This window comes from Xyrauchen texanus, chromosome 31, assembly GCF_025860055.1.
Source record: "Xyrauchen texanus isolate HMW12.3.18 chromosome 31, RBS_HiC_50CHRs, whole genome shotgun sequence".
Lineage (NCBI taxonomy): Eukaryota > Metazoa > Chordata > Actinopteri > Cypriniformes > Catostomidae > Xyrauchen > Xyrauchen texanus.
The window spans coordinates 38,365,894-38,390,095 of NC_068306.1; the positions used below are offsets into that span (position 1 = coordinate 38,365,894).

The 24,202-nt window shown below is 37.7% G+C and overlaps 1 protein-coding gene across 4 annotated transcripts; it reads left to right on the forward strand.

Annotated features, from left to right (window-relative positions):
• The first annotated feature begins 12,296 nt into the window (after positions 1 to 12,296).
• LOC127625307 (uncharacterized) lies at positions 12,297 to 23,556 on the forward strand. 4 transcript variants are annotated; one of them, XM_052100517.1, is made up of 15 exons: positions 12,297 to 12,499; positions 15,286 to 15,344; positions 15,536 to 15,603; positions 17,886 to 17,964; positions 18,086 to 18,197; positions 18,290 to 18,415; positions 18,553 to 18,597; positions 18,676 to 18,720; positions 18,838 to 18,879; positions 19,423 to 19,479; positions 19,720 to 19,797; positions 20,031 to 20,221; positions 20,653 to 20,812; positions 21,727 to 21,830; positions 23,410 to 23,556. In XM_052100517.1, the coding sequence occupies exons 4-15, from the start codon at positions 17,887 to 17,889 to the stop codon at positions 23,443 to 23,445; spliced, it is 1,074 nt and encodes a 357-aa protein (XP_051956477.1). In that variant the 5' UTR covers positions 12,297 to 12,499; positions 15,286 to 15,344; positions 15,536 to 15,603; position 17,886; the 3' UTR covers positions 23,446 to 23,556. The 4 variants fall into 4 exon arrangements, with proteins under 4 accessions (XP_051956477.1, XP_051956475.1, XP_051956476.1 ...); XM_052100515.1 differs by having other exon boundaries at positions 15,539 to 15,603; XM_052100518.1 differs by lacking the exon at positions 12,297 to 12,499 and adding an exon at positions 14,968 to 15,067.
• Positions 23,557 to 24,202: the final 646 nt, after the last annotated feature.

The following is a 24,202-nucleotide window of genomic DNA, read 5'->3' on the forward strand; positions in this document are numbered from 1 at the left end:
TCCTCGCTGTCCGAAGCCATGATGGAACAGCGGCCCTTATCCTCCGCCTCGTCATCCGAGATGGCAGCAGTGCGGCCGCTCGGTGGCAACTGCGCGTCCCGGGGGGGCGGGGAGGGTGAAAGCGATGCTCGAGGGAGAGGCTCCGGCGAGGCAGTCGCTTCAACCACAGTTTCCGGCAGCCTTTGTGAGCGGCGCTTCTTCCTGCGCGGCTGAAGGTAAGGCGGCGCGGCGGTTTCTGCTTTGAGCGCTTCGAGTCGAGCCCGCAGGGTCGACATCGGTAGCTCCTCGCAGAATCGCGATCCGCCCTCAGTGAGGGCGAGCTCTGCGTGCCCCAGTCCCAGGCAGAGAGCGCAGATGATGTGGCGGTCTCCTGTGCTGAGAAGGGCGACATGAGGCGCAAGTGGAGCGAGGCATCTTGAAAAGACGCTCGTACTCTTTTGTGAATAGTTAGTGAGAACTAGCTTGCTGAATAAAAGGATACGTCGTCGGATGGCGTAGCTTCGCAGGATGGCTGAAGGTGGCTGAGACGGCCGGCTTCTTCTAGCGCTGTCCACGCTTGCTTGATGCCCCTCGAACGGCGACGCGGCTTCCAGGTCAGCGATCGCGAAGAGCTTCGCTGAAGAGATGAAAATCAAGGTTCCAGCCTACGAACTACGCTTATATGCACTCTAGTCACGCCCATTTTGGCGGGCTTTGATGCAGTGAGCGCGCGGACGCCTCTCATTGGATGCGAGTTCGCCCAAGCTCGTCTATAGGCTGCAGCAGTTGCCGCAGAGCAACCTATGAGCTCGCTAGCTAGCCCGCTCAAGGTCTGCAGCTGCCGCGACTGCGTTGACAATGGATACAAAAATTAAGGATAATTTTTTGGCTTCAATATCTCAGAAAAGATGAATCTTTCCCGTAGCGTAAGCTAGCTTACGCAATACGAGAGAACCTCTCGTAAGAGAACTATCAATGTTATATTTAACCCCCGTTTAGAAGCTTTTTCCTCTAATTACACAACGATGGATAGAACATAAATAGAACGGGTTTTACAATTAATAGGCTATTTGTGGTTTGCTGTGTTACAACTTGATTAATATTCATGAACTCAGCAGCTCATCGATCCTTAGTGGTTTGTATATTGTTAGTGGTAGGCTAGTAGTAGTAGTATCTTTTAATAATAATAACTATTATCTATTTATTTTTAAAGAAACATTGAATGAGCAAGCACCACCACCAGTCCTTGTTCAGTTAAAATGACAAATATGAATTCATACATGGTTACCAATTTTTAGTTCTAATTACTAAAGTTCTACAATTAAAGTGCTTGATTATCATAATACAATGCTTGATTGACTGATGTTAAGAGTGTATGTTCAGATATTTATAAAATTAACATTTTGCAAAGATAAGCTGATTTGGTGGAATCACACACATATGTATGTATATATATATATACACATACATATATAATATTTATTAATATTTATTAATAGTATATCAGTCTGGCGAGTAAAAAAAATGTGCTAGCCAATGGCAATTCTATTGTCACGGTGTGTATAGAGGGTTGTAGTTTCAGTGCCCATTTTACATCTTTTTAGGAATTAGTTTGTTGGATAAATTATATGTATAATTTTAAAGATTCATTAACTTTATTATTGATACAGTATTTGTTATTATAAGTCCAAATCAATCTCCAATTAATATTCTCAAAATGGTTATTCCAAAAGTATTTATTACGAAATGTTGAAGGGAAATGAATCAAACGTCTGAAAAATATAATATTGCATTTGCTATCTTTAATTGAACAAGACCTGTTTTTTAAACGTTGATTGCTTATGAGATTCGCTGATGTATATATATATATATATATATATATATATATATATATATATATATATATATATATATATATATATATATATATTCTACTGACTATAAGTAACTTTGCAAGTACATGTCAACTTATTCTAACCCTAACTCTACCAGTCTACAAATACTCGACTATAATGAGAGTGAGTTGTCATGTAGGTGAAACGCTACTGTAAGACTGGAAAAACTGGAAGCACTCATTCTCCCTCAGGCTGAGATAACCTGAAATTCACCCAAGAATCTGTATAGTTTAATGTGAATAATTATCATACAGTATCACACATGTTTGATATCATTTGAAATGTATCAGTGCGACTGGTACAAAGGTCTCATTCTCAAAGAAGTAAACCAAAAGGTGATAAGGTATTTAAGAGTTTAGAAATAATTCACACACATAGGAGGGTGTGTCTTGCAGGCAAATGGTCTCCTGCTCTCAGAAGGTGTAAACTCAATTCAAATTCCAATTGTTAGCAAATGGTTCCATGTAAATAAACTTCTGCCCCCAGTAAGTCTGGGATGGTGATTAATGTAAATTCCCACTGTGAACTCATGTTTACATTTGAAAAGAGTTTTTGTGCCTTGGTCTGTCTATATAATGAAATGAAACTAGAGGTAGGCGCGTTTTCTGTAACCCAGATTAGCCCGTGATGAGAAGTGTACTCAAAACACTTCGCATCATGTATTGTATAATGTCAAGGTATTGCATCTTCTCTCTTTATTCTAGAGCATTTGATGTTTGCATCTATTATCTTTGAACTGATTATGCAACTGGCGTGATATATTTACCTGAAATAATAAATTGTAAACATTTGATTTTATTCTAATCGACTTTGACATTATAAGAGTTAAAAAGAATAGTCAAACAGTTGCACACACTTAATGATGTAGAGATATCATTAAAACCTTTTTCATTTATGGAGTCAGATGAAATAACACATATGACAAAATGTATTTCATTTAATCAAATTACTTTGTCACGCGGGTGACCTTCACCCGCTGATCAGAAAACCTTCTTTGGGCCGATCGAGCCGGTTTACACAGTGAACTAATAAACATACAATAACAATAACATTTAACTACACTCAGATTCCTCAAGGTCTCATATGTAAATAAAAAGGCAAAGCCTAGTCCATAGAAAAGCTGCAAAGCACAAAGGTATAATTGTTGTCAGAGCTATTCTACCAGTCTGACTAGTGTGTCTGATATCATACTTTAGAAAGGAGTGTTCTGTGACTTCCGCCATGGATTCATTTATATTCCTGAGATGTTTCACTGTTTAATGCAAACACCTGTCAGTCCGTCCGTCCATCCGTCAGTCAACATTCAATCTTAACAGAACTTCTCAAACTGAATATAAAGGCATTCTGTGCATCTCTGGAATAGTGCATTGGAGACATGTAAATCACGGACTGCTTTTCCCTGATCTGTGTTTAGTCCAGAGATTAACTTTTAATCTTTTTGCCCTCTGACACCAGAGGCGTCGTGACTTCTCGTGTGGTTTCTCGAGTGGGACAAACACTGCCATCTCATATGACAGAGTTTCCCTTCCGTTCTGCTGTTTGCACAACGAAAAACCAACAACGCTCTGATTAGACATCAGCTTCAGAGACGCAAGAGGAACAGATGAAGAGGGAGAGAAATCAAACTGACCTCATCAGTGGCTCTGACCTCAAGAGTGTATTTCGACACACAGGTCATTGCCATGACATCTGTTAGTCAGATTTGACTGAAGTCTCCCTCTCAGGGTCATATAAATAAATACTAATCCTTTTACTCATAGTTCTCCTAGGAGAGAGCCTTAATGAGTTGCTCTGTTTTATTCTAATTCATTATAAGCAGCACACACTGCTCTTAATTACCTACAGCACAGCACATCCAGCTAAACAGCCACCTCAGTCCCTTTGGACGATCCTCAGTCTCAGGCAGGCTTGTGACTGCGATTGCAGATTCATCAGAGATAATTACAAGACACCCCAAATGCAAAAAAAAAAAAAAGACATTTTACCCACTAAAGTTAATGCCTCTGTCAGACACTTTAAAGCTGGATCAAAATGATTGGGTTCTAGCATTGCAAAAAATGTTATGAGCAAATTAGGGTACTGGCAAAACATATACGTTATAATTAATATCTACACTCTTAAAAATAAAGGTTCCAAAAGGGAAGTTTTACAACAATGCCATAGAAGAACCATTTTTTGGTTGCCCAAAGAACAGTTTTTCATTTTAATAATCTAAAGAACATTTATTTTAAAACTATAAAGAACCTTTTGTGCAATGGAAAGTTCCCATGGATGTAAAAGGATCTTCATGGAACCATCAAAGTCAATAAAAAAACATTTTTTTTAGGTGTGTATGATGAAATTTTGTCAGAGTACATGGCTAGTTTTGAATGGCCGCCAGTGGGCTAACTACCCAAACCTTGACTCCTTTCATGCAGCCCGACTGATTACACAATGGTTTTGGATTCACTTCTGGTGTCACTGAGCAAGGGACTCAACTTGCTTCAGGGTATTGTCTCTGGAATTATTGTACTATAAATAGCTTATAATAGGTTATTAAATAGCTATAAATAGCTTTGGATAAAACATATCTACTAATACAGGTACTTCTTATTCAGCAAGGATGCATTAAATTGATCAAAAGTGACAGTTAAGTCATTTATAATGTTACAAAAGATTTAAAATTAAAATAAATGCTGTTCTTTTGTACTTTCTATCCATCAAAGAATCCTGATGGCATCATGGTTTCCACAAAAATATGAATCAGCACAACTGTTTTCAACATTGAAAATAAGAAATGTTTCTTGAGCAGCAAATTAGCATATTACAATGAGTTCTAAAGGATCATGTGCCACTAATGTGTAATGATGCAGAAAATTGAGCTTTGCCATCACAGGAATAAATTACATTTTAAAATATATCCAAATGATCAAAATATTCTTGTTTTTATCTTCTTTTGATTAAATAAAGAGACTTCTTTCAAAAACATAAAAAAGAAAAACTAACCAGCTTCAAACTCATTTTGATTTCCTTCCTTTGAGTTTGTTGTGAAATATGACATATTCTTGAAATGATTCATGATTTCTCAATACCTCAAATATCAGATGTATCTGCTTTCTGTTCTGCATCATTCAAACAAGTGATAACATCACCAGCTCTACAGCAACGTTTCCCTCATGAGATTGTGCTGCTTATTAATGATGTTAACATTCTAATTCAAAACCTGAACTAATAGTATGGTATTTAAGAGTGCAGATTTCTAGATTTCAGAGGTTTTGTACATGTCCTCTAACTGACTGTAGCCTACAGGAAGGATTAGTTCGGTAAAACCGAATCTCTGGCAGAGCATCCGGCCATCCCCCACTCAGGAGAAGAAGAAAGATCCGGGAAGACAGAAGGAAGAAAGGCTTGTCTTAACTGCCGTGTTCTAGAGGCAGTCCTGAGGGACCTCGGGAAGTCTGTCTGGGCCGGTGTGGACACAGCCAGTAATAGAAATATAAAGCTAATCCGACATATAGATCTGAGATGGACTGTGAAGGACAGATGGGTAAGGATTTTTGGTACGTGAGTTTTAGAGAGTGAGTCTCTGAGACTAAATCACCTCTACTTGAGCAAGTACAACAGAAGACTGTGGCTCCAGCAGTGCACGAGGCATGTAAGTGCACAGAGAGAGAGAGAGAGAGAGAGAGAGAGAGAGAGAGAGAGAGAGAGAGAGAGAAAGATGGTTCCTTCCTTTAGCACTAAGTACAGCAGAGAGAATCAGGAGGTCACAAATTGAATTAGACCGGAAGAAAGTGCCAGGCCTGGACCTGCAGGAAACAGCACTCCAGAGATACACAATTACTGCTTGTTTGATTGGCAAGAAGTGTGTGGCATGTGTATCCATACTTATGTATGTGTTCTATTGTAGTGATACGTCATTTACAGCCAATCACGTCATACATGTGACATCCTTTAATGTAAAAATATATATATTAGAAAATAAATGTTGCAGAATTTGCAACCAAATGTCACAGAAAACAAATGGTTATAATCTGAAAAACAAACAAAAAAAAAATCTATTGATTTTATAAATGCATGTTTTTGATCTTATTGTGAACAATTAATTTATTTTGACCTGGTAATTTTTAGACAAATTTTCATATTCCACCTTCCAGTGGAATTGACTATTGATATATGCCGGACTTCTCCAAACACTTCGTCTGCTTAAAATTTCTTACAATCGACAGCAAGCTCACATTCAGATCTGCCTCTATCCAAACAACCGATTGATAGAATCAAGTCCTCACCCTTCATTTTTTTGTTGTCCTACATGTTTGTTTTTTGATATTCAGTTAGACTCAAATGTATGTCACAATATGGAAGAAAATATCTGGCGCTACTTCCAGTTCAAATAAACAAAGCATTACAATTCATACACATGATCAAAAATGTAATAAATAGTGCTGGCCCAATAGGAGAAGTGGCTATTTTGTCAATTTTTCTGAAACTCTCACACAGGCCCTGGGCCAGCAGGCCGTCAATTAATGTCGAGCCCTGAATTTTTGGCAGTAACCTGGATTTGGTTCATTATAATGCCTGTGCTGAGCCAACCTCTGAAATTCTCACAAAAATCTATACGTGCAGAGTGGATAGAACAGTGGATATCTTGAAAAACACTCTTCAGCAAACCCAAATGTAAGGTGAGTCGATTTACATGCCATTAAAGTTACCATGAAATCAAGATGGAATATTCTTGTGTTTCATGGAATATTGCAGTATTTAATATAAATGATTTATCTGTACATATCATTATTTTTAAAATATGTATGTGCCCTCATAATCTTTAATCCTCAAAATAACGTCTCTGATGACATGTTTAAAGGTGAGAGGGTGGGACAACCTTTCACTCACATGACATCCCTTGAAATTTTTTGTTTTTTTGAGAAGCCGTTTCACTGAGATATACAGTACGACACAATAGGGAAGAAAAATCTATGGCAACATTCATATTGACTTTAAAGTCCTATAGTGTTCCTGCAGAGTCAGGTGCAAGTAACATAAATGAGTCACTAAACATTTTAGTGTCAGAAACCTCACTTTTTCCATGGTCTCTCTGATCTATCTGTGTATTGAGTCTCTTTACATTGAATGCATTTCCACACACATTTTTGTCTGTTTTAACTTGTTTCCTCGTTGAACTCCTCATTGCAAAAAAAAACAAAAAAAACAGCAAATAACTTTGGCCCTGTTCACACCTGCTAATAAACTACTTCTAGAGGTAGTCGAAAACGTATTTGACCAGATTGTTTACGTAGTGTAAACGCTCACGTGGTCCATGTGGACCGTCTACTCTCCGACACTGACCTAATGTGTAAACATTGCAGGAAGTGCCAGATAGAATTTAATCTTTGGCTGGAGACCAGAGTTTGGTTTGAAGACGAAAAACGCACCAAGCAATATGTTCTCTATATAAATGCCTCATTCATTCATATGTAATTTGTGCAAGCTTATTTTGTCCATTAGATTGAAAGATCTGAAAAATAAAAACATACATTTACCTGCCCATAGACCCTCCCCTTAAAGAAATCAGGACATAAGTCGTTGAAAGTGGACAAAAGAGACGGATTAAAACACCAGGTGTGGGTGTCTCCCTCATCTACTTGTGATCCGATCGACAAGAACGCATCTTAATATCAGGTGTAAACAGGGCCTTTGTGCTCGTTTATGACCATTCACTTGAACAGGGAAAGACACTTCCCACATCCAACTTCATTTATCTTCCATTTCATATCTGTCTTGTCTCTAAATGGGACTTCACAACACATTGGTAAATACGCCCATGTGTGCACAGGGCTGACAGTAATTGCTTGTGGTTTTACAAGTGTTCCAGGCAGGGGAAAACAACGATCACACGAGTGCCGTGAGCGCATCTCTGGCCCGTGCGGCGGCATTAGAATAGGATCGTGATCCTTGGCTTTGTCCTCTGGCTTTCCACTGAGCCTCTGTGCCGTGTCAAAAAGGCCCCAGGGCTGAGGACGATAAGCCAACTCCAGGGACACGGAGTGGCATATGAGCCTCTGAGCCAAAGAAGCCTCGTCCGCCAGCCCTCCTTTCACCATCTGCCCTTCCTGGAAAGGTTAAAGAGGACTCGAGCAGGAAGCATTGATTTCAACTATTTGGAGATCGGTCTAGTTGGAAAGGATTAAGGAGGTTCCTGCTGCTCGGGCAGTGGCAGGGCTAAATGAAAGGTCTGGTTACTCTGAGTTAATGGCCATGTGCTTGGTTTTCCGTGCCTAGATATAGGTTGACGAGCACCACAGCTAGATTATTCTCTACCTGAGGAGAGTAAACACTCACACTTGCCAGTTTCTTTCTGTACTTCGGGTTCAGTGTGCGTGAGAGCGTGCGTGGGTGGGCGTGTTGGTGTACGGGTAGGTGAGGTTAAGAAAGATTTCCATAACAGTAATGATGCTTGGATGTGCCTGTACAGTGGAGAGGATATTTCTCATGTGGATTGTGCATGAGTTGCTCATATGTTTAAAGGAATAGTTTATCCAAAAGAGAAAAGCTTTTTACTCATCCTTACTTTGTTCCAAAGCTTGCGTTCTTCTGCGGAACATAAACAGAGGACTCATTTTTGTGCAATTACAATGAACAGTGACTCAAATAATGATTCATCAACAACTTCCGTAGTAAAATTCTTTCTAAATTTTATTTAAAAAAAAATAGGAACAACTTAAACCACATGTACGCATAAATCCCATATTCTAGATTGCCTTATAGCATTAAGATGTAATTTTATACATATTGATTTAGTTTTTATTCTGAACAATATGCAAACATAGCTACAGCTGGCTAAAGAGGGGTCTGTAATCTATGTCTGTATAACACACTTGGCTTTGCTCAAGGATCTTGCTGCGCATGCTTTCAGTCAAAAGTGCATCTTAGGAGAGCATCATATGTTTGCTGAGAGTGACAAAAGGCTGTAAAGAAAAGGTTGTGAGGAAAGCCTTTATATGGATATGGTTTGGGCGTGTTTTATGCAAATGACTAACCTTGAGGACACATTCACACAGTTAGAATACTCCAAATTCATTAACATTAGAACCAGGTTAAGAACTAATTTATGTGCATGCTTGTTTTGGGAATTAGGTGGAAATTTGTTTATTGAGAAGTTCTCCTGTGCATATAAAAACTTTTTTTCTATCCCAGTTTAATACAGTTGTAATCAAAATTATTCAACCCCAATTGCAAAGTGTATTGGCAAAATGTAGACTTTCAGCTGTTTGCAATGAACAAATCAAACAAAAGTCATTGAAATAGTTTAACACAACAAATGTTTCAAGTGGTTCCCCCAAATTCAACTGAAAATGCAACTTTTAATGAGTTCTGCAGTCTCCAAATAATTCAACCCCCTGAATAGAATCCATCACAACAGCAAAAATCTGCAAAACAGGTGTTGTCTCAAGCACACCTGATGCAGCTAATCAAGGGCTTCATTAGTTGCACCAGGTGTGCTTCATCTAGAACACATGAAATATCTGAACTGGCTAGGTTTGTTGAGTGTCACGTTTGACTGCATGATAGAAATATGACTAGAATGGTTCAAAAAGTTAACCCTCTGGGGACTAAGCCCTTTTTGGTCCGTTTTCTCTATTTTTACATTTGGGCTTATAAACTATATGTAATGGATATGGAACACTATGTGTTTGGTATCTATGGATTCAGAAGACCCTAAGCTAACATAAGCATGCATGTAATGTGTTTATAAAGGAAGTATGAGTGAAAAATGTACAATAAACTAGAGAATTTCAAAAACGGAAATTCGATTTTTGTCATTTATTTCTGAAAATCACACATCACACAACAATAGTGAACAGTTTTTGAACAAAACATATATTCGTCAAAGCCTTTGCTTGACAGACATGTGTAATTGTTAAATAAAATGTGTAAAGAACAATGACAATTTTAACTTTATTTACAAATAGTCCCAGGCGTTTTTCTTAGGAATGCTCAGAATTTTCTAAGCAATGCTTTCTCCTCGTCACTCTCCAGTAATTGTTCCAGAGCTTGTTCCACCGTAAATCGTTTACTGCTTGCCATCATAAAAGTGCTAAAACAATAAATAATGCTATAATTGTATGTATATATATATTATAATTGTTCTCTCTCTCTCTCATATAAATCTCTGCGCGCTCTCGCTCTGTAAAGCCTTGTTTATACTCGACACATCCGTTCACTTTCTGTCGTCTCCTCCACTCGATGCTGTTTGCGTCATATCCCTTACTATATAGTACCAACCCTTGCAAGGCTACAGAGTCCTCCGATTTGCTAGAATACGTCATGGTAACCTTCCTCTGATTGGGAAAAAAAAAATATTCCTCCATCGGCAATTTTTCCATTGGATGTTGCTCGTGAATCTGCCAAACAACATCAATTTCATTGGCCTTTGACATAGTGGTATTGCGCAACAAGGAAGTGTGTACAAGCCGGGTAAGTTATCACTGTTTTCAGCGGAATCTGAGGAAGACGGCAAAAAAGACCACACCTCTCTATCATTAATAGTTTTTAAGATAATTACACATTTGCAAAAGTATGCCATTTTGGGCGGTACCGCCCAATCCGTCCCCAGAGGGTTAAGAGAAGATATCATCACCCTTCACAAACAAGGAACAGGATACAAAAAGATAGCGAAGGCTTAAATGTTCTTAGATACACCGTTGGAAGCATAGTTTGCAAGTTCAAAGTTAAAGGAACAGTGGTTACAATACCTGAAAAAGGAAAAGGTATCAGGAAGCTATCAACAGCTGCAACCAGATTTCTGAGAAGGCAGGTTCAGAAAAACCCTTGAGTGACTGCAAAAGATCTGCAGCAAGACTTGGTGGCAACAGACACAGAGGTTTCATCTTGCAAAGTAAGGCGCGTACTAACCTCATGTCAGAACTTCAAGACTACACCATTATTGACCTAAAAGCACAAGAAAAGTCGGCTCCAATTTGCTCAAAATCATATAAACGAGCCACAGAAGTTTTGGGAATCTGCTCTGTGGAGCGATGAAACAAAACTTTTATGTCCCATGGATCAGTGGTATGTCTGGAGGAAGAAGAATAAAGCATATGCTGAAAAGAACCCTCTGCCTACAGTTAAGCATGATGGTGGCTCGTGATGCTCTGGGGTTGCTTTGTATCCTCTGGCACTGGAAACCTGCACCGTGTGGAAGGCAAGATGGATTCATTGAAGTTTCAGGAAATCCTAGGAGAAAATGTCATGCCATCAGTGAGGAAGCTGAAGCTTGGGTGTTATTGGACCTTCCAACAGGACAATGATCCCAAGCATACCTTTAAATTCCACCAAGGCTTGGTTGCAGAAGAAGTCCTGGAAGATTCTACAGTGGCCATCACAGTCACCTGACTTGAACCCCATAGAAAATCTCTGGTGGGATTTGAAGAAGGCGGTTGCAGCACGCAAACCCAAGAATAATACTGAATTGGGTATCTCTTATCTCACGAGACGAGACGAGACACGAGATTGGGTTCACGAGAACGAGACGAGACAAGATTTTTTTCAGAAATCCTCAAAGACAAAATTCATGACTGGAAAAATTGTCTGCAGGTGCATTTTTAAATGTTTTAACATTTAACGAATAATCTTCTAATGCATGACATTTTAGGTCCAATTAATGAGTATGAATTATCAAATGCATTGAAAGAAAACAATATGCAAGCATTGTTAAAGTTTTTTTACTGACTGGCTTTTCTCCTGTATGATTTCACATGAGTCTCTTCAGACCTAACTGTACATTTATGAGCTTTCAGAACTTCTGATTGAGGCTGTGTGTGACCTCCTAACTGAATTTCCTTACACAAATTGAATATAGACATAAAAATAAAAATAAATAAGTTTTCTCTTAGTCTTAGTCTAGCAAACAATAAGTGGAAGTGCAACCATAATCAAAGTACTGTAGCGCACAGACTCTTTATATAATTGTTGTGAAATTGCTGTTTTATTTTGCACCGGCAGTTATATGGTTAATGCTGTGAGTTCGGATTTCGGAAAGGCCGGTAGAGAAACGAGGCTGGTGCGTTTGTCTTTACAGTTGTTCTTGCGTTCCGATCAAAAGTTCAGAAACGGAGCCTACCTTGTTGTCAAGACGTTACAGTAGCTACTCTCTCAATATTCGAAGTGCAAACAGAGAACGTAGCCAATTAATTAGTCCAGAGATGGGTATTGGGTGACTATTGTATGTGCAGCCTAATTTGCGCACATCAGCGAGCTCGTATTTTACTTTCACTTTCAAATTGGTTATCGCGCGTACTCTGTGTTATGGCCCTGTCCCAAATGGCACACTCCGGACTTGTGGACTTCCTCAGAGTCCACACTTCGGTGACGTCATGTAGTGCAGACTTATAGGGCCCCTCGCGCAAGTCCACAAGGGCGCATTGAGAAGTATTTTTGGGACGGACTCGATCGTGAAGCGTGGTTATTGTTGGACAGGAGCTGCAGGTTCGGTTCGGGGAAATATGCTGCCTATTGTTGTTGTTTTTACTATTGTGTTTGCGAGATGGCTTGCCATGCAGAGAAATCACATTTATACGCTCCGACGTCGTAGAAGACAAGATTATTTTTCATGCATACAAATGCTGATGTTATGCACGGAGGAAAGGGTAAGCAAGTAAATGTTATTGACTTTGTAGATAAACATATAACTTGTCAAAAGTCGTTCATGCATTAAGTCATTATTATTTGATTTACTGTTTAATTTTCTTTTTTCTTTATATACAAATATATATATGTATTTTATATTTTTTATGTGTACCTTGTTTTTTTTATGTCGTTTTTTCTCTTTTTCTTTTCTTTTCTTTTCTCTTGTCTTGTATTAATCAATACCAGTGAAAGGTGACGCTCATTCCATTTGATTGCTAATATCCCAGCTAACACACGACGTCGCAGTTACGTAATCTATTCGTACTTTTTGGTAATTTCATGACTTACCATCTGACAACGTAGTCTCGACGTCGCATGTCAGTAATTTTATTACCATCAAAAATTACCAACTGACAACGTCGTCAGTACGGTCTCCTAAGGTAACAAAATAACCAACTACGTCCCAGTTAAGTGACGTTTTGGTAATTTCATGACTTACCATCTGACAACGTAGTCTCGACGTCGCATGTCTGTAATTTTATTACCATCAAGTTACCAACTGTAACAAGACACTATTTAAATATGAAAGATTTTTTTTTTAGTTTTACCATACAAACAAATTTTTTTTGGGTCATAGTCTTTAGGGAAAGACTAAACAAAATGACAATACAACTACACAACAGGCTTTAAAAGTTTTATTAAAACAGGAACAAATGGAACAACAGAACAAAGTTTTGTTACAGCATTAAATGTTGCATGACACTGTAATGTTGATTTCACTTGGCAATTATTTAGATATTAAAAGTAATTAATAATAAAAAAAAAAAAATATAATAATTAACTGATAAATTATTACAGCTTTTACTCTACGGTGGTCTTAAGGGCTTTGTCGATCTTCTCACGGTGTTGTGTTCCATGAAACAGAGGCATACATGTTTGGAGTGACATGGGAAGTAAATAATGAACGAATTTCCATTTTGGTTGCACTATTCCTATAAACATTTTTTGTCACTTGTAATATAGAGTACATTTTATATAGGTTTATTACATGGCTTGTAATAAACCTATATAAAATTTACGCTAAGGATAACACACCGTTGCCATGCAAAGCAGAACGTTGCCATGGACACGCAGGATTCTAACCGTAGAGACGGAACAGACTATTTTCTTTAGCAGAAGCTATACAATCGTTTTTAAATCAATAAACTCCTTTTTAAATCAATATTTTGTGTCAAATTATTTATTTATTTGGTAGGTAGCCATGTAATAAGCGGGATAATGTAGACCGAGGCAGTTGTTATAGTGAATACAACCCCTTCAGGCTGATTCAAGACCCTCCGCTTCCTCCTGATCAGCCTGTCGGGGTTGTATTCGCTATAACAACCGCTTTGCTCTACATTATCCCTTACTTATTATTTGCAGGTTCAAGAATTTATTCAGCACGTGTCCTACATAGACCTACATAGCCAGTTAGTTTGGTTTTGCACTTTTCCACACTCAGAAACGTTCATGTTTAACTAAACTCTGGTACTTGTGTTGTATTTCATCTGCCTCTGGTAAAGAAATTAAGTAAAACCCCTTCTACTCTTCCTTGTCAGAAATCCTGTTTATCTGTTGTGCTCACACGTGTGTGTGTGTTGGATTGAGTATGTATATGCCCTATTCAACTATGACACTGATTAATGCATATAGACACTTGTGTCATTAACCAGCTTTCAGCCATCTGTGCCTTTCCTGTAATGCTGACACTCGGTCCTTCCAAACCAGCCAAATGAGGAAATCTTTTGCAACAGATGAAGACCTGTAAAATAATGATAGGATATAAAATTAATAATGGTAATAATAATAATTATTATTATATTATACTACAGGGCTGTTGAATGCTTGATTCTGATTGGTTGAGAACGTTCTAAGGTGTGCAATTATTTTCAGGGAAACGCACGGATAAAGTAGTTCCAGGCAGGTCTTGACCGCATTACAGTTCCATATCACTTCGCGTAGTCAACTGTAATAACGGAAAATAGGATACAATTCATAACAAGAAGTGACAGCGACAAATCCACTTCAACTTCAAGAGGAAAAAAAATGACAGACTATTTTGATTTTCCGGAAGTAAATTTTAATATTTATGGTGAACATAAACATTTTAACAACTGGGCGACCGCAGTATTGGATAGCTCAGATGAAAAAAACAAATAAACGGAAGAGGACATCAAAGGCAACCGGCTACAACAAAAGACATAAAACAATCAGCGAAGAACAGCTAGACCGACTCGAGGGCGAAAAACATGAAGAAAACACCAAAAAAACAACAGCTTGGGCTGTCAATGTAACGACTGGCTTAAGCCAAAAAATACTGTGGACAAACTAGAGAGAGGCGGGGCAGACTCTTTAAATACCCAGCTGCGGGCTTTCTATGCCACTGTCCGAAACGCATCTGGCGCAGAGTATTCAGTGTCAAGTTTTCTCTCCCTACGAGCTGGACTGAACCGCTATATATCCAAATACAATATCATAGGACAGACAGAATTCAAATCATCCAACGACGTATTCAAGGCCGTCCTGAAAAAGTTTCGCAAGGCTGCACTGTAAGACTTTTCTGTAATTTCAACAGTAAAATACTGTGTAGTCTACAGTAAAGTACCATATGTCTATGATTATTGTAAGTGATAAGTAAGCTAGCAGTCATCCTGATTAGTCAAAAATCATTGACGGAATTGAATGCATTTTAATTCGTACAGATTCATATCTCACTCATATTTAGACATGTTTCTACTTTCTCTCCCCTTTCCCTGTGTGTCAACAGCATCTAACTACACCCCAAAGGCTCTTTTAAGAGCCCTAGCACATAGCGACTTTGTCTTTGTAAGTATGTTTTGAATGCCTACCAGATACAATCTTAGTAAAGTTATAAGTCAGATGTTGGCCTGGAGACTCATATAGATTTCATGATTCAGTTTGATTCACAAGCTCTTGCAGTTTCTGATCTCTTTTTCGATTCATGATACCAATGCATTTACCTAAACCAACCCAATGATTATCTTTTTTTAATTTAGTAGATTTTTACATCGTTTTCAAGTGCCTCCTCCATTGAGATTATTTTCTTACCATCTTTTACTTCAAGGTAAGTAATATTCCTTAGCTTCACTTCAAGCTTTGTTTATTATTTTTATTTTTTATGTAGTCATCTAAGACTTTTATGTAGTCTAAGATTTTAAGTAACTTCATGTGTTTTTAATGATGGGTTACCATTTGCACAGTAATCAAAATAATTCAATCAAAAATGATAAGTGAGATTTGTTGTTAGAAAAACAGAAGCACATTCAGACATTACACTAAAATATTTACAGACTTAACAATGAGTGCGGACAAAATAGAACGTTCGAGGCAGTATCTAAGATCCTGGAGAGCAACTAAACGTGTTCTTCAAAAGATATCTACACAAAATAACAACACTGAATTGGACAGTCTGGAAGAGTCCGAAACAGTCACAGAAGGTCAATGGGATGCAGGTGATACCTTAGGTTCCACGGAGAACACAATGAACCTTTCATCTCCAATGTCCTCTGAAGCATCCTGGCCTTCAGAAGAAACTGACTGGGAGGATGACTTAGAGGAAGTCATGGACATTGCAGAAAAAAAAGATGGTACATCTGACCAGGAAGACATCATGGCAAGCTTATCCCTGGCAACAGAACTGGCATCCTGGGCTTCTCAGTTCGAAGTAAAGAACAATGCTGTTGACCATCTGTTGAAAATTCTTCAGAAACATGGCCACACTAATCTTCCATCCTCTGCTCGTACTCTGCTCAAAACACCTAGGAAAATAACCACAATGCAGAAATGTGGCATGGAGTATTTGCATTACCCACTGCATCAACAGTTGCTGGACAAACTGGATAAGTACCCTGTTGAAGAGATCCTGGACCATGACACAATTAATCTGTCATTCAACATTGATGGCCTGCCATTGTTCAAGAGCTCAAGTAAAGTTATGTGGCCTGTGCTCTGTGCTGTCCATCTCAAGCCCATCATCGTTTTTCCAGCAACGTTAACATGTGGAAACAAGAAACCCACCGATCTGACTTTCCTAGATGATGTTATTGCAGACCTCAATGATCTGATGTCTCATGGCCTTCAGTATAAGGAGAGAAATTTCACTATTAATGTTCTCTGCATTGTGTGTGATGCTCCAGCAAAAGCCTTTACACGAGGCACAAAGCTGTGCTCTGGGTACTATGGATGTGATAAATGTGACCAGAAAGGTGAATGGTTTAATAAAGTAACATTTCCAGCCACAGAAAACCTCACCTTGCGCACAGATGATTCATTTAGGAGCCAAGTTCAGCCTGAGCATCACAATGCCAATACTCCACTCATCCAGCTGCCCATTGATATGGTCAAAAGCTTCCCAATCGACTACATGCATCAGGCATGCTTGGGGGTGATGAAGAGGCTTCTTGTCAGTTGGACCCGTGGAGAAAGAAGAGTCAGGCTCTCCACCACCCAAAAACAAGTAGTCAGCTCTAGGTTGCTTCAGCTTAGGAGTCAAATTCCTTCCATTTTTGCTCGCACCCCTCGAGGCCTGGATGAGCTGGAGAGATGGAAGGCAACAGAATTCCGTCAATTCTTGCTGTATACAGGCAAGCTTGTGTTGAAAGGAATTCTTGGGCATGACATGTACCTACATTTCTTGGCATTCGGTGTGGCAATGTGCATTTTAGTTTCCCCAACACTGGTCAAAAAGCACTCAGAATATGCTAGATGCTTGCTCAGCTACTTTGTCAGCAGAGGACGAGAGCTCTATGGAAATGAGTTCATAGTGTACAACATCCACTCAATGCTCCACATCACTGATGATGCTATACAATTTCATGGTCTGGACAACTGCAGTGCATTTAAATTCGAAACATACCTGCATACAATCAAGAAGATGGTACGAAGTGGAACACACCCTCTTAGCCAGATTGCCAACAGGATTGAGGAAAGACGTGCATCCACAATTAAAAACAACAAAGACAGACAAACAAAGAAGAGCAAGGATAGAGCATTCATCCTAGACGATGACAATGGCTGCGAGATCACCAACGATGAGGAGAAAGATGGACATGTTCTTTGCAGAATTTATCATAGTCCTGCACCATTGTTCATTGAGCCCTGCTCCTCATTCCTTCTGGGGGTGTACAACTTCAGTAAAAAACAAGCGACAATGAGGTGGATCTCCAAAAACTAATTGAAAAGAGAGCAATCAAGATCGAAAATGGAGACACAGTGACATTCATGGCCATCTTACACCAGCAGTGAATCTTTTATAACAATGTAGGAGAACTTTAATGTGCATATTCTTTGAGATGTGATAAGCAAAATGTTTTGGCAAATTACTGACCTTCCTCATCCCTTCCTTAGTATGTATGTCATCGTTGAATTCACGGAGGAGTCGACGGTTGGCATTGTAGCCCAGTGCTGGACACACAGGGAAAATGGGGTACAAGAACATTTTTCATAACCTTCCACATCAACAATATAATCTTGATCAAAAATATAAAAATTAAGAAATGTATATAAATATTTTAACAATGTCTCTGACTTCACTGGACGCATGCTAGCAACAATACAGCTACTGGCCACCTACAAACCCCACTAAAAGGGCAAAAAAAGAAGACATTCCTGATGAAAAAAATTGGATTTCCAAGAAAATCCGCGTATTGGCAAATACTGGTAATGATTAATTTATTTGAGGATACTTTAATTATCTGATTGTACATTATGATTATATTTTAATTGTTTTACCATTGGCTTTATATTTTCAGACAATTTTGCAAAGGCCCTCAAGTGGTGCAAAGCAGCAGAATATCATTCTGCTGTGGAGAGTGATGTTGACACCTACAGGAAAAGGCCACAAAAAAAACCTGCCCGTTATGATGACAGCAGCGATGGTATGCATTACTTTCAGTCTTTGAGTATTGTGTAGTCCATTAAGATCTTCTGATAGTGAAACAGAAAAAATCAGATCATTATCAACTTTCAAAGAATACATTGCTAACTGCACATTAATAATGTGTGATCTATTTAGATGAGACACCACTGAGGGCGACCCCAAGAAAAAGAAAGCATCAAGGTACCATTGTAAATACCATTCAACAAATGGCAATTTAAATTCAGGTTAAAGTAAATTAACATTTTGCATGCTATTTAGATGGACCATTTCCTAAAAAAAACCTAAAGAAAAGGCCAGACAAAGGTATAAGTATATTTGTATGCTCTTTTTAAACAACTAAATAAATTATTTAAATTTAATGTTTAAAATGAAAATTTCCCCCCTGAAACATATTTGTTATTTTACATTTCATTGATACAGCAACAGAGGCTACACTTCCCATCCCACCCCAACATAAACCAAGTACATTAGTACAAACAAATCAAACAGTATAGTACCATGAGTATATAAAATATATTTTCTGCAATTACATGTACTTCTTTTTTGTCTTTGTATTCTCAAAATAGAAAAAGTCAAAGAGTCTTCCCAGAATGACCATTCAGATCCCAGTACATCACATGATTTATCTAAAGATAGAATTGAATAAATTATTTAACACTATGGGGTGAATTCACTAAGAATTAATTGCACCCACTGACATTTTTGTGTACACTGTCTGTGCTGGTTTATAGCCAAATTGACAAAAGAACCATGCAAATCGGGCAATGGAAATTATTATTGGATAAATTACTACTGCCATTATCTATACAGAAACTTCCTTTTAATAATTTTCACGATAAATGTATTATTTTAAATTATTTAAGAATAATTTGTCAGATATATAAATGTTGTACTTGTTGTACAGAAAAGAATGACAACTCAGATACTCAGATTGCAATTGGATTCGTCTCAATATGATGTTTTTCAAGGTTCAAGTTGACAACTGTGTTTTTATCATGCTTGCAGATCTTGATGAATCACCCATATTTCATTCTGTGTCTGTGGCAGAATATATTACTGAAGGTAAAATTTAATTTGTATTCAACATCTGTAAACTTTATTTGAATTGATTTTAGATTGAATTGAAAGTAACTGATGTTAGAAGTTAGATGAGGCAATGATAATAACATTGCGTATGCAACAAAATAACATTGGTAAATAGGTCATATCATGAGGAATCAAATTGTCCATACAAGATACCTTTTCCCACACAGAATAATTCAAAGTGAGTGCTTGTTGTATAACATTACATAACTTTTTTAGAGGAGAGACAAACATCTGCAAGGGCTGACCACACGAAGACCCAACGACCCAATGACCCAACGAAGAGTGAGCTTAAAGGTACATTTTATAGGCCTAAGAAACAAATGCATCGAATGTAAATTATAAAAAGAAAAAGAGTACATATTGATACTGAGTTCTTCCTTTAGATAGCGTTTTAAGTGAATTACGGTGTAAAGTTCATTTTTCGTCCAATTAGACAGGTTTATGATATTTGTTTTGTAGTTAATATATTACAATATTATGCTCCTTTTTGGTTCACCAAGTGTGTAACTGGTGCTCTCTAATTGCAGAAACACTGGAGGTTCTGCTACGAAAAGTAGACAGCCTGGCAGCCACCCAGAGAGAAATACTCATCCTACTGAGGAAACGCCAGGGTCATCAGAGAGCGGAAGACATCCTGGAGCTCAATATTGCTCAAAACAAAGAGGAGCTTGAGGCCCTTGACCACCGTCTTAAAGACTTGGATTTCAGAAAGAGAGTGGTGAGTATTTTGGAATTATTATATTCCGGGGCACATAAAATTACCTTGATATTTTTTTTAAAACTGTGTATTATATATTTATTTAAATATGATTTAACAATTACAAAACACATTCATGGTTATGTCATTATTGTTTTTTTAGCACTCATTTAAAAGCAATGGAAAGTAGCATTACTATTATTTCAATTCTTTTTATTAGTCATATTTATTTAATAAATTAATGAATTCCTCATTCCTAATAAATAAAATCTATAAATCGGTGATACAATTCTATAGTATTCTGTAGCAAATACGCACAATTTCTTTATTAATATATACAATTATGTAAGTTTCTACTTTTACATATTCAACAACTAAATTGTGACAATGAGAAATGAAAAATGAGTTTGTTGACTGTACTAACCTGCATGCCAAACCATGATGTTTCACAGATTCACCATCTCAGCCTTATTGGTGGGGCAAATCCAGGGGATTGTGTGAGGAGATTGATGCGGGCAGTAGCAACAAACATCGTGTGGAGCCACTTCAGTTTGAAGGGGAAAAGGGAGAAATTGCCTCTGATTGACACAACTCTGTGTAAAGTCATCAAACGTGAGTCTGAAAACATTGTAAAGAATGAACATTTCTTTTTATGTCATTCAAAACTGTATTTCTTTCTTGCATATAACAAGGGATGCTTTGAAGAATGTTAAGCCACTTAAAAGTATAAAATCACTGTGCACTTTTTTGTGTTAAAAATATGAGCATCATATAGCTTTAGTGTTCCAGAAAAAAAAAAATTGTTTTAAGGACATGGAGTCAAGTAAATAATAATCAGGGCTTCACAATAATTACTGCCCGATGGCCCGACCCTCGGGACAGTTGACGGAACTGCTCTAGGGGTATATATCTATATATATATATATTTATATAAGTAAGCAATAAGTACGAGAGGTTGTGCTGTATCGTGAATAATCACGCCTGAAGGGTGTTGTTTGGCGACGCGAAGCGGAGTAACCCCTTCAGCCATAACTTATTCACGATACAGCACTTGCCTCGAGTGCCTTATTGCTTTTATAAAACGGTTGCCACACAATACAAATATTAAACCCGAAAAATATGTATCTATGCAACTTTCATGAAGTAAAATCAAAAGCCTTACCTTCTGTAGGAAAAAATAGTGAGAGATCGAGAAAGCGAGTGTAGCTGCATTTACAGTATATAGCATTTTCCTTCAGGTCAGTCCTGGTCCATAATAAAAAAATCTGTTTTTTCCTGTCCGCTGCTATATCTTGTCCACCATTAAGGGGTTTTGCCCACTTGTGATCACAAGTTTGAGTCCTTTCAATATAAAAGGTGTCTTTACTGAATGAATCAGCTTTTTTGAACGAATCAAAAATTTGTAATCATTAAGTCTGATAATAACTTTTGTAAGTGAAATACCTTTACCAAACTTAAAATGATAACACATCATAAATAAATGGTAGGCTACTTACATAATATTCGTGATTTCTGTTTTGTTCCAGATGCTGTTATGAAATGCAAGTCTGATCTGGGAGAGAAGGACGTAGAGTGCTACATTGCAGAGACACTGAAACATGTGCCAGCCCAACTGAAAAAACATGTTCAGGTATTGATGTTGAATATAGGAAAATAGGGGGAACAAAGTCAAAATATTTCATATTAATCAGACAATGGTTTGATTTGATTGAAAAAATGGAGGGAAAAACCTGCAAAAATATTTAAACACGCAAATAAATATATAAATAAATACACAAAATTCTACATAATTAAATGCGAAAAAAGAAGAAAAAAAAACTAATGTTGGGGAAAATGTAAAACGGAAAGTTTTCTTGAATTTACAACACAAATAAATCAACATGCACGCACAAAAGTTACACAAGTTTCATAGTACTTGCATTTCCATATCAAAGAAATAATCAACTCACTCTACTGATGAACACAATCTGAATCTGGTTCATATTCAGCCTATATTCTCCCTAAACCTTGTTAAACCCATCGCACGGGTCAGGTGATGCAATACACACACTGCTAACCGCGACTTTTTGAAACTGTAAGTCTCACGAGTCTTATTCATTTTTTATCGACATAACATCTCGTTGTTACGAGAAAATGTCGCTTACATATTAAACCCTGATTGCCACAAGATCTTATGTCACAGGAGTTGCATCTTTTTCTCACAAGATGTTATGAAAAGGACTGACTTAAAATGAAAAGCATTTCATTTTTGCTTTTTCCAATCGATATTATTTATCAGGACTATAAAAACAAATAAAAAATAACAACAATAAAATGTGTATAGTTACATTACCGGTCTGTAAACTTTTTTCTCCACAAATTATTTTAAGATAAGTTAAGCCCAAAACACAATTTCCACGTTAGTCAACATTTTCACAGCATTTTTGTTAGGAAAAAGTTACAAACTGCTTTCATCACCCTGGACAGCTCCCATAAGCTCATGTGCAAGTTTAAATATCAATAATTCAATAAATATTATCTCCTCGATTTAATTTGCAAAATCTCTGTAATTTATGTGACCTTAAGCCTATGAGTTTCCTCACAATATGCAACATTTAATCAACAAACATAAATCACCACACGGGATAAGGATAAAAATCAGACTTACCTTTGTCTTTGAGAAGATTTTAAAATAGTATATTATTCCTGAATAATTAGCAGTAGCAAGAAACTGAACATTTCCTGTGAAGAGGGAAAAAAAAACGTTTCATGGGAAAAGATTTCCTCTGCAGAGTCGTTACAACAGACGTTATCTTAAAGGCGGATAATAACAACCAATCAGCAATTGCTCCTTTGGAGTCATTTCGGATTTGTTTTATTTTTGCTGCGGGGTTAAGGCAGAGTTATGTAGCTACTATCAGACAAACTCGACAAATTCACGGTGCGTGAATTTCATGTAGACGTTATCATATTCCCTATAAGGAACAATAAGAGCTTGCAGTGAGAATTTTTTTTAAAAAAAGCCATTTTTTTTCCCAGTGCCCAGACATAATTTCGCCATTTGGAGCAAAAGGCCAGTTTATAAATTGCATTTTTTGCAAAAAATAATGTGACACAGTTTAAGTATCATATATCCCTTATTTTGCCTTTTTTAGCCTAATACAACTCTTATTTAAAGGTTACAATGAAAATGACTAACCTGTTGTTTTGTTGTTGTGCTGTTTCTTTAGGATCGACTGCCAGTAGGCCCTGCAGAATTGGAGTAGTTCGCTTGTTCTGCATTCCTCTACATTCCCCTTCTTTGTTCAAACGAATTATAATTGTGTTATAATTAATTAAAATGTTATTGTGTACTGTTGTTTTCGAAATAAATTAGCTGAATTTACCTCATTTTGAGTATGCATTCATCATTCAGCAGATTTAAATAGTCTTTAAATGAGGTGTGGGCAAATGAGGACACCAACTGTCCGCCTTGAAAATGACATATTTAGTACCAGCACAGGACGTTGTCACAACGTCGTGCTTACTAACTGGTAACGTCGCAAAGTTACGTTGTCACAACGTCGTGCTTACTAACTGGTAACGTCACAAAGTTACGTTGTAACAACGTATCTGGGAATTTCACTTTTCCGGTTGCCACGACGTAACTAATTACGTTGCCACGACGAAAGTTTGGTCACCAGATTACGTTGCAGTTACGTAACAGTTACGTATTTGTGTTAGCATGGTTGATGACCATAATGTTTGTATAAACTGTAGGTAACAACTTCTAAAATGTACAGTGTACACAGTCATAAAAACCATAATGATACTTAAATATTTTCTTCTCAGCCATGTTATCAATTGTCTGTGTCCGTGAGCGAAAGCGCTCTTCACACCAGTTGTCTGATTGGCCTTTCGCAAGGACTCCTGGGTACTTTAAGTGCGTGAAGCCTGGATCTATGCGGGCTTCGCGGAAGACCGCTTCAAGGGTACAAAGGGGGCGCTGCTGAGCACACTTCAGAGCGTTAAAATGCTAAATGG

Bases quoted from the DNA above. Each gene is read 5' to 3' on its own strand.
- LOC127625307 (XM_052100515.1), top strand. From the start codon at position 12,463: ATGCATACAAATGCTGATGTTATGCACGGAGGAAAGG. The intron at 12,500-15,285 runs GTAAGCAAGTAA...GTGTGTCAACAG, and splicing joins TGTTATGCACGGAGGAAAGG to CATCTAACTACACCCCAAAG. The intron at 19,480-19,719 runs GTAAAATTTAAT...TAACTTTTTTAG, and splicing joins GGCAGAATATATTACTGAAG to AGGAGAGACAAACATCTGCA.